Source organism: Danio rerio, chromosome 18 (genome assembly GCF_049306965.1).
Source record: "Danio rerio strain Tuebingen ecotype United States chromosome 18, GRCz12tu, whole genome shotgun sequence".
NCBI lineage: Eukaryota > Metazoa > Chordata > Actinopteri > Cypriniformes > Danionidae > Danio > Danio rerio.
The window spans coordinates 43,496,729-43,507,978 of NC_133193.1; the positions used below are offsets into that span (position 1 = coordinate 43,496,729).

The 11,250-nt window shown below is 35.1% G+C and overlaps 1 protein-coding gene across 3 annotated transcripts; it reads left to right on the forward strand.

The window, feature by feature from the left end:
• Positions 1-11,156, forward strand: si:ch211-132b12.2. 3 transcript variants are annotated; one of them, XM_073929540.1, is made up of 15 exons: positions 1-183; positions 292-555; positions 625-669; positions 1,208-1,589; positions 1,690-1,777; positions 1,906-2,038; positions 2,848-2,982; positions 3,345-3,448; positions 5,443-5,567; positions 5,649-5,761; positions 5,900-6,037; positions 9,368-9,470; positions 10,228-10,328; positions 10,501-10,671; positions 10,756-11,156. In XM_073929540.1, the coding sequence occupies exons 4-15, from the start codon at positions 1,391-1,393 to the stop codon at positions 10,876-10,878; spliced, it is 1,533 nt and encodes a 510-aa protein (XP_073785641.1). In that variant the 5' UTR covers positions 1-183; positions 292-555; positions 625-669; positions 1,208-1,390; the 3' UTR covers positions 10,879-11,156. The 3 variants fall into 3 exon arrangements, with proteins under 3 accessions (XP_073785641.1, XP_073785640.1, NP_001038688.1); XM_073929539.1 differs by lacking the exon at positions 625-669 and having other exon boundaries at positions 355-426; positions 1,449-1,589; NM_001045223.1 differs by lacking the exon at positions 625-669 and having other exon boundaries at positions 38-183; positions 292-426; positions 1,449-1,589; positions 10,756-10,878.
• Positions 11,157-11,250: the final 94 nt, after the last annotated feature.

Genomic DNA, 11,250 nt, shown 5'->3' on the forward strand with positions numbered 1-11,250 from the left:
AGTCTGGTAAGCAGGGTCAGAGTGATCGGGTCAAAACAGAAAGGATGGGCAAAGTAAAAGGACAAATAGAAGAGAGGGGGAACTGGGGCAGTAAAACAGAGTTTATTCTAGCTGTGGCAGGGATTGTGATTGGACTGGGTAATGTGTGGAGGTTTCCTTATCTCTGCTACAAGAATGGAGGAGGTATGAGACACCCCAAATAAGCAAAAATTTGAGATTTCATTATTTTTGTAATTACAATGAATACTCTACCAAAGCTTTCTTTAACATACCGTACTTGTGTGCTCTCAGGGGCATTCCTAGTACCCTACCTGGTGTTTGTGGTGACCTGTGGGGTGCCTCTGTTCCTGCTAGAGACGGCTATGGGACAGTACACACAGGAAGGAGGCATTACATGTTGGCATCGCCTCTGTCCACTGGCTGAAGGTGAGTTAAAATAATTGCTGTCTTGCAATTACTGAAAGCAATTTTAATAGGTGCAATATTTCATGTGGAAATATGAATAATAATAATGATAATAATAGTTGAAGAAAAGATAATAATATATAATAATGTGTAATAAACAATGGTCCTATGATAATAAATATTGTTTTATTGACTGACGACAAAACTGAAATAATGAAGAATATAAATTGAACAATTTACTTAAGGTTAAGGGTAAAATCCATTGTGCTATCCATCAGTGGCGCCTGCAGTCCAAGGTACTGTTGTACGAATTAAATTATAGCCTATGCACCAATAAGCAAGTCAAATCAATAAATAAATAAAATAAATATGGATTCTTAAATGTTGGCAATTCACAATTTTTTTACGATTCATTAAATATAAGTTGGAAATTTATGGGGCCACGTAACATGTTTCTGTGTTTTTTTTTGTTTTGTTTTTTTTATCTCTGCGATCTTTAATATATACTGGGTAGCTACGCAAAATATTTTCTTATATGTCAAGCAGGAATTTGTCTATAGCTTTAATTATAAAATTAATTATTGTCTTATAAAATTAAGACATTAAAATATTCAAAATAACAAAAAAAAATTTAAAAAAATACAAAGATAAAAAGAGCAGAATTTTGCTAAATTCTAAAACAATATTCGTTTTTATTTCACTTGATGCATTAGTTAGTTAATGTATGAATACTGAAATAACAGCCATCGGAAGGGGGTGGGGTGGTGCTGGATTGTGCATACCTTGGATAAAAATCCTGCAGGCGTCCCTGTTATCCATGATATAATCTTATCCAGGTATATATTATACAATACTTAACAAGCAGCAGCATGTGACAGACATGAGACACAAGGCACAATAATAATTACTAAACACATTTTCATTGCAGATAGAAACCCATGCAGAGCATTACACATTTGTGTGTATTTGATGCTTTACATACTGTATGTACTGTATGTTGATTGTCTGCTTGGGATGTGGTGTGTGCGGTTTTCATTTTGCAGGTATTGGTTATGCTGGACAGCTGATAGTGCTGTACAGCTGCATGTATTATATCATCATTCTGGCCTGGGCGCTTTTCTACCTCGCATTCTCTTTCAGTTCCCAACTGCCGTGGGCCAGTTGTGACAATATCTGGAACACAGGTGATCATATGAAGCAAAATCCAAGTGAATAAACAACTGCTAATTATAAAACATTAACATGTCATTCCAGGGGAATGTAAACATTTTCATCTTTTTATAGATGCTTGTGTGAATTTAGCTGAAAACAAATTGAACCTAAGCACACCAATGCTGCTTAATTCAACCTCTTCCGTTACGGAGTTCTGGCAGTAAGAACATCATATTATAATGACAGTTTTGCAAGTGCAATCTACATTATGAAATTATCCTTCATATATAATTTTTAATCACAGTAAAGTCTTGTTGTTGCTGCTCTTTCTCACGTTAAATTGTACAGGCATAGAGTGCTGGCTTTGTCTGGAGGTATTGAGAAGGTCGGTAAGATCAACTGGGAGATTCTTCTGTGTCTCATTGTGATGTGGATCATATGTTATTTCTGTGTCTGGAAAGGAGTCAAATCTACAGGCAAGGTGTGCAATAGTTTTAAAATAATGGATTACATGTTTTAACCCAGTATTAGAATTCATATCTTCTTGGTCCTTGTTTAAAGTGATAGTCCACCTACAGTAAAACTGGAAATTCTGTCATAACATACCCATCAGACACATGCAGAGACATGTTGAGCAGCAAGGACCCAAGTGGAATAAAGGGCACTTTTTTATTTATTTGTATTTTTATAAATAGAATATATTGAATGACAGTTCACACAAAAACTCAACATATACTCACCCTTCAGTGGTTCCAAATCATTCTTTTTTTTTCTTTTTTTTTTTAACAACAAAAAAAAAGTACTTTGAAGAACTTTGACTTCCATACTGAAAAAAAATACTATGGAAGTCAATGGCTATTGGCAGTCAACATACTTCAAAATATCTTCTTCTTTTGATCAACAAAAAGAAAGAAACTGAAAGACGTTTGGAACAGGTGGAGTGCCTATGATGACAGAATTTCATTTTTGGTAGGAACTATCCCTTTAATATAACTTTTTTTAATCCCCTCACGCACAATTGTAACTTATAAAATAATTCCATCAAACTCACACAAACAACTAGAATTGTTTATCTAAATGCATGTTGCTAATTTTTTTTTTCCATAAATGTTTTTATTTTTGACTAAAACATTATTGTGTACATGTAGCCTGTATGTTTTCTGTTTTTGTTTATTCAATGAGGATAAATAATCTGTTATAATCTAATTGCCAACACAGTGTTTTCCTCATTATATGACATTAGTATTTATTTATTTAATTTTATTACATTTTACTACCTCTTTTCTGTAGGTGGTGTATTTCACAGCTACATTTCCTTACGTGATGCTGCTTGTGTTGCTGATTCGTGGTTTGACTCTTCCTGGAGCTCTGCAGGGGGTTGTGTTTTACTTGTACCCTGAACCAGCCCGCCTTGCTGACCCACAGGTACTTTCTCCGTCTGCATTTTCCTAGCAAAACACTTCAATTCTTAGTTCACCCAAAAATGTAAACTTATGTTATTGATTACTCAAACCTCTGAAACCTGTGTTCGTCTTCAAAACACAAATTAAGATATTTTAGGTGAAATCTGAGAGCTTCCTCATCCTCCAAATACAGAAAGGTTCTTGTCTCAGTCACAGTTCAGAAATGTACCAAGTGAGCAATTAATAAAATAATACAAATTTGGGCTTAAATTAATGCTTTAAACTTAACACGACAGTAAGATAAATAGCTGAAATCAATATAGCCTAAATAAATTACATTTTTGAGCTTATTCCCAATTGTTCACCCTTGCTTTCCAAATGTAGGTGTGGATGGAAGCAGGAGCTCAGATCTTCTTCTCTTATGCTTTGGGTACAGCCTCTCTTACTGTATTAGGAAGCTACAATAAATATAACTACAACTGCTACAGGTTAGTTTAATGCTTTAAAATGTCTTTTGTTGTTGTTGTTGTTTGTTTGTTTCTTTGTTTGTTTGTTTATCTCCAGTATACTGCATATACTGCTGCCTTTCAATACCACATCAAATGTTGATCTTTAGGGTAGTATCTTAATCACATTAGATATTACCCAACAACTGTATATTAGGGCTGTCAAACAGTTGCAAAAATGTTTGCGTAATTTACCATTTTTAAAATTTATCAAGGTTGCACTGTAGTGAAACTGAAGTAAGAATGGTCTTTTAACATGTACTGTGGTTTAAAAAGTTTGAGACAATGGGTTCACTTTCACTATAGTAATGTTTTAGAGTAATACTGTAATGACTATAATGGCACTGTAGAACTCATGACTGTAACAATGTTTTTACTGCAAACCTTGGTTTTAAAACATTGTACATTATAATAACATTGTAGTAATACTGTAATAACACTGTAAGAACCATGACTATTTAGTAGCTGTTTTTATTTTGTTTGTTTGTTTGTTTGTTTTGTTTGGAGCATACTGTGGTTTCAAAATCATAGTTTTACTAATGGATTTAAAGTAAAACTATAGCAACTACAAAATGAAACAGTTTTACTACAGCATTTAAAGAAAAGCCATGTTATAAAGCCATGTTTTCCTATGAAATTTGAAGTAAAACCATATTGCAAAATTAACCATTGGTTTTATGGCATTTGAAGTAAAACATAGTAACTACATAATGAAGCATACTTTTATTTATTTACTTTTTATTTTATTTATTTATATTTTATTTATTTATTTATTTATTTATTTATTTATTTTGTTTGTTTGTTTGTTTGTTTCTATGTAAATATTTAGTTGCAACTCTTTTAATCATTGTAAAAACTGTTACCAGTGCTTTATGAATTGAACTTTTTTATTTAACTATAGTTATTTTTCTGAATCTTAATCCTGGCAGTAGTAAACCTTTTTCACACATGCGGTTTACATTCGCTTCCAAATAAGATGCAAATGATTTATATGTATAAGATATATCACGATTTTTTTATTGCATAACTTTTGTTAAATGTAATACAAACTGCTTTGTTTCTGGGATTCCTACAGTTATGATTACTATAGTGTTATCATAGTATTAGTGTTATCATAGTAGTGCTACAATATTCGTATAGTAATACCATGGTCTCAAAACCATGTTTTTTTTTTTTTTTTTTTGAAGTTACTATGGTTTATGCCATATGGTCATATACCATAGTTAACAATGATTAAACACAGACACACACACACATTAGGGCTGTCAATGTTAATGCGTAATTGCATGTGACATTTTAGGACATTTTATTAATATTTCATTAATGCAAATTAATCATTTGTTGAGGTCTGACCCCAACTTCTTGCCATCATCACAGACATAACATTGTGTGAGAAGGGTACAGCAAGTGCTGCCATATGATGGTTTAAGATATTATGTCTGGTGTGCTGAATGGAAAGTTTTATTATTAAATCCTTCCAGATGGAAGTTTGGATGAAACCAGAGCTCTTAATAAAGTCCACACCAAAGCACTTAATAGTGCAGAACTTCGAAGTACCATCTTCGGGCTAAACATATTTTTGCAGATGTTAGCAAAAATGCTAGTGCTGAGACAGAATCAACCAGCCATGCTGGTCAAAGGACACTGAATGAGTGCAGGCAATGCAAGCCTGTCAAAAGCAAATACAAAACTGCCAAGCTTACTATCTATCAGCAGATATCCACAGACTATTAACATTTTTCAGAACTGTAGAAAACATGAGCTGTAAGACACTGAAAAGCCTAAAAGAGTGACACTTATAGTTGGCAAACAACACTTTTATTGCACTTACTTGAGACCACTGGACATAAGTGAGCAACCAAAAATACCTTTGTGTAATAGCACCCCTAATCTGCACTCATTCACTTTAGGCAAGTTAAAATAATCAGAGTAAAAAAAGATAATAAAACTAGTGGATCTCTATTTTCCATATCAAGGTCCAGTTTATGGCTTTGCCTGCTGAACAGCAGTACCAGTGTCATAGCTGGTTTTGCTGTCTTCTCAGTCTTGGGCTTCATGGCCCAAAAGCAAGGTCTCCCCATTGAGGAGGTAGCTGAATCAGGTACTGTAACATTATTTAAATGAAATACTGTAGTACAACTTGAGAATATAAATACACAAGATAATATTCTCCCTCCCTCAGGTCCAGGTCTAGCATTCATTGCTTATCCACAGGCAGTAGCTATGATGCCTTTCCCTCAATTGTGGGCTGCTTGTTTCTTCATCATGATTATTTTGTTGGGTCTAGACACACAGGTGAGCGAAAACCGAAATCACAACAAATACTGCGTCTAATAAGATGATTTGTGTAAAGTTGTTAACAGATGTAATTTACAGAGAATCATTAAAAGCACAACATTTTAATCCACTTGTGTTCTTCTGCTTCCTTCAAAGTTTGTTGCTATGGAAGTTTTCATGACCTCAGTGATCGATCTGTTCCCCACGGTGCTGCGCAAAGCTGGACGTCGAGAAATATTCCTTCTGCTTTTCTGTCTGTTTTGCTTCTTTGGTCAACTTGTGATGGTTACAGAGGTGTGTATGAAAGAAAAAAGAAAAAATAATGTACAGCAAGTAAATATAATAATAATAATAATATCAATAATAATAATAATAATAATAACAACAATAATAATAATTCCTTGCAAATATATAGCACTTTTCTGGGTACTCAAAATTACAAATTGGGGGGAATCTCCTCATCCACCACCATATAATATATGTGATACTGCTTTTACTTAATAGCATGCCTTCATTTTAATTTATGCAGTATTAATACAGTGTTTGTACTGACTTAATAACAGGTGTTGTAATATTATTATAACCAAACACTATATTATACACACCCCCAAATAAAATATATATATATATATATATATATATATATATATATATATATATATATATATATATATATATATATATATATATATATATAATAATAATAATTTTTTAACAAACAGACACATGTGCTGCTTCCAAAATTCCACAAGTTTTTCTTCCCATTCTTGGGTCCAAATTAACCAAAAAGAAGTCCTTTTGACTTCTCCCTCAACATTCCGCTGGCCTGCAGATACCCATACTAGTGGATGCTGCTCTCTCATTGGCTGTAGGTAATTGCAGATGTTATTTTAAATCAGAACATATTTCACACGACATGATTTTAATCGCCGACAGGTCCTCATATTTATCATGCCAAGTATCTCCTGGATATCGGTGACTCATCTGCAATTTTCTCAGATCAAGTCTTTCATAGTTCACACTATGTGATTGTTACTCACATGAACGAGAACTAATTTGCCTGTGGTTTCAGGCATTTGTCAGCGATTTCTCAAAACCTGCCGGCAAGTCAAAATTGGGGCTAAAATCATGCAGTATGAACTTTGCATTAGCTGACTTAACTGAAGAGAAATGTGAATTTAAAATAAATATAAACTTTATTTTATTTTTTTAAATACTTTGTATTAGATTAAGTTATTGTTATTAATATTAAGTTAAATGTGAACCAGTTTTCTTCAGCATTGCTACTGCCATGCCTTTAAACTCCGCCCCCACAGCAAACAAACATGGTATATACTGTAGCTACATCCCTACTTAAAGGGAGAATTGAAAATCTTGTCATCATTTACTCACTCTTTACTTGTTAATAACATTTATGAAAATGTTTTTAAATATTTTGAAAAAAATATATAGTCATTGACTTAGTATTTGTTTTTTTCTTATTATGAGAGTCAATGGTTATAAGTTTTCAGCTTTCTTCAAAAATACGGTATTTCATCTTATTACTTAGTTCAACACAAGACATATACTCATAAAGCCACAACGACAGGATAGTTACACCCTGTGGTAAGGAGATGCACAAATTAGCATTTTTAGTCATTATTACGAATTTTACAACAAACAAGCACATGTTTTAATATATTCATAACCGCATATGTGTTTTACCGTCATGCTTGAAGAGCCCATATTATGGGTTTTTGAAAATTCCCCTCCATGTAGTGTATAACACAGCTCTAAGTGAAGTGAAGTATCCAGCTAAGGCTGAAATCTGTAAGAGTACAGTGTTTAAAACGGTTGATTCATCTATAAAAGAGTCGACTTATAGTGCTTCAAACGAAGCGCCTTGATACCGAGTCACTAGGTGTTTCGCCATGACGTACGAACGAAACCAAGTTATTCACGTGCACGCGCAAACCCGGGAGTTTTCAAACCTGAGGCCCCGCCCTCTGACGCAGAAACCCAGACACACACACACACCCACAAACACACACACACAAACATGCCGTTCGATTGAAGTCACACTGCAGATGGATATTATCGAGGTTCTACCCAAAGATGAAACATCAGCATTATAACCAAGCAGTTGGAAACTACTGGAAACTTCTGCTAACTACATGCTACAAAGAATACTTCATCAGCGTTTGTTAAAGGAAGGATCAGTAAAGAGTAACTTACTGATGGACGTCAGGATGGGTTTCTTCCTCCATTTCTCAAGTGTAAGTACGTGCGATTAAAGTTGTTGCCTCGCTGACTCTAGCTTGCAAATGTATTTAGTTGGGATTTGTTACTTGTAACCGCGTGTACTGTATCAGGTTAACGTTAACTGGCTATATTCTCTTATCGCGTGCAAAGTCACGTTAAAAACGCGACGCGTGCTGCTTGGTTTACGGAGCTCATACGAGGGTAGTGTGTGTGCGCGTGCGCTGTCGTCCGGAGGTATGTGTGTGTTTGTGTGTGTGTGTGCGCGCACATTGTCGTCCGGAGGTGTGTGTGTGTGTTTGTGTGTGTGTGCGCGCGCGCAAGGACGAGGGCAATGTGTGTGTGTGTCTGTGTCTGTGAAAAGAGCAGAGTGAAACAAGCTATGTGATCTCCTCGACAGTTTTTGGAGTTTTTGCTCAATAACATAGTCGTCTGAATTTTCAAGTTCATCGACTGTATTTACATCGACCCACTGGCAGCTAAAATTCACGCCTACACTATGGAGCGTGTATGAACTGTGATTACTTTTATATTGCTGATTAGCTGTTTGGCTTTTCACTTTGACTGAAGGCAGTCGACCAATGGCAACAGGCTGTCATCGGTCCAATCAGCGCAGATTAGCTTCCCGCTAAGGAGGGGTTTGGGAACAAATGAATCACTGGACGATTCATACAGGAATCGCTGGGATAATTAGGTAAAAATAAATGCAGATAATAAGACCATGAAAGTGTTTTTTGACCTTGCATGCATATTAGACTGTTGTTGGAGACCCTTACAACCAAGATATGACCCTATTTCATGTATAATATGGGCTCTTTAAAAAAAAAAAAAAAAAAACATTTTGCCATCTATAATCCCCAATAAAAACTCCTGTATAGCAGTCCCACAACATTCTGTCACTTGATGACACTCAAATACTCTGTCAGAAAAGTCTAGTGGCTGGGAATAAACTTTTTACAGTGTCTGCTATAATCTTAATGTTCTTTTTGTGTGTTTACATTGATGAGTATGGCCACTGTGTAAATGCACAGTTAAAGTTACAATCTTTTTGCCACATTATATCGTTATGACAACATGATATATCCCTTCAGTGATTTTCTGAAGATAAACACCAAAAATAGCATAACTGGAATCACTACAGTAGTTGCCATCGTCTGATCTCATATGAAGCAAGAGATCGCAATGACATGAAGACGTGTGCAGGTGTTGTAGTGCTGTCCCAATTCTTAGGGGTAAATTTTAAAGCCATTCCCCTGCACCCTCAGTTTTAAGGGCCGAGGGGAATGGGTACAAAAATAGAATTGGGATTGGGCCTTATTTTGGGGTGAACTATCCCTTTAGCACATTTGTTCTGCTTGAGTTGTAATGTTGCATTGTGATCTGCAGGGGGGGATGTATGTGTTCCAGTTGTTTGACTACTATGCCTGCAGTGGAGCCTGTCTTCTCTTCCTTTGTGTGTTTGAATCTCTAGCCATGGGTTGGGTCTTTGGTAAGTTGCACAGAAGCTACAGAAATGTGAACGTTCCAAAAGGAAAAAAAAGTATTTTAAAGACATCACTTTAAAGGTTCAAGACACCCTCGAGTTCTTTTTATTTAATAATTTCAACAGATTTGTGTGTGTTAAACATCAGTTAAGACAATGTTAGCACCTGTCAGCTTTTATTGAGGGAAAAACTGGATAATTTTGAGCTTTTGTCAGCTAATTTCAGCTTCCGGGTTTAAAATACTTTTTGTGGCAGGATCAAAATTAGTAACTTAGCGCAAATCTGCTAGTGGAGTGATGACGCGTCGGTTTCTCATTATTATTCATAGCAGAGATTACTTATCCTATGAGAAGATATTGCTTATTAATTATTCATGAGAGGACGTGCTTTCCAGAGGTAAGGCAGACCTGCCAAGCAGTGAGACCCAATGACTGGGTGAGACCGTGTCCGCAAACAGCAAGCATTTTTTTTTAATTCTGAGGTATACTTGAACTGAAAGAGGGAGGTTTCATGACCTTTTAAAGGCTGAAAATAATATGCAGAGAAAAGCTATTTCCTTTAAGCATTGTTAATAGCAAAAAGTCTAGCATGAAATCATGGCCAGCTCAACTAAGACATTAGCACCAACTAAATCTGGTGCACAGCTCAGAAAAAAAAAACAAAAAAACATTTATGCTAAAATAATTTAAACAATGTAAGCAATAAAAAATAATAAACGTGTCTGAGAGCCAGTGATGCTCAATTTTTCCCAACACACCACAGGAGCTGAGAAGATGTTTGGCATCATTGAGGACATGACAAACTCACGACCCAACTATTGGTTTATGCTGTGCTGGAAATACCTAACTCCTATTGTGTCCCTAGTGAGTGTCTCTACGCATTTCATTGGTTTGTTTGAGCTTTGTGGTTTGATAAAGGCCCAACTAATTTATTAATGATCATTATTTAGTTGCACTATGCATACATGGCTATAATTCTTGCATTTCCATCATCTTGTTCCTTGCAACTCTTTTTTTCTCCTCTGCCCATTTTCAGGCATCTTTTGTCTGTTCTTTGGTGAAGTACAAGCCCTTGACTTTTAACCGCTGGTATGTGTACCCGGACTGGGCATATGTACTTGGCTGGTTGCTGGCTCTGTCCTCCATTCTACTGGTGCCTGGATGGGCGCTGGGACGAATGTTTGCTGGTAAAGGAAGCATAAAACAGGTGAGATTAAACATTTTTACCCTTGATATATCATAAGGACGTATCTAATAAACTTATCTTGTGTCACTGTGTCTGTCTTGACAGCGTTGGAGTCACCTGTGTAGTCCTGATACAAATCCACATTTTGCCTGTAAGATACAAAATAAAAGACATGAAAAGACCCCTGTCACAGAGATGGAAGACTTGTTCAGGAGCAACACAAACTAAAACAATACATGAGACTGGACGTAAACACAGTTTACTGGAAAAAGACGACTGGCATAAACATAATTTACAATGCTTACTTTTTCTATGTATGTTTGTTATTACATCAGGTATTCTTCTCCTTCAAAGCAAAAAGACATGAAAAAAGTTTTTAAAATAAATTTTATTTTTTTTATATTGTAATTTTTTTTATTTATATCAGAAATACTTAACTTTGTTGCAAATCATGTATGCATATAAAAAACTTGGTAATAAAAATAAGTGTAACTACATGCATGACTATTTGATGCATTTGATATCCAAAAGTTTAAATCATTTACACATAACTGAGTGCTATATATATATATATATATATATATATATATATATATATAT

Bases quoted from the DNA above. Each gene is read 5' to 3' on its own strand.
- si:ch211-132b12.2 (NM_001045223.1), top strand. From the start codon at position 45: ATGGGCAAAGTAAAAGGACAAATAGAAGAGAGGGGGAACTGGGGCAGT. The intron at 3,449-5,442 runs GTTAGTTTAATG...TTCCATATCAAG, and splicing joins TATAACTACAACTGCTACAG to GTCCAGTTTATGGCTTTGCC. The intron at 5,568-5,648 runs GTACTGTAACAT...TCCCTCCCTCAG, and splicing joins TGAGGAGGTAGCTGAATCAG to GTCCAGGTCTAGCATTCATT.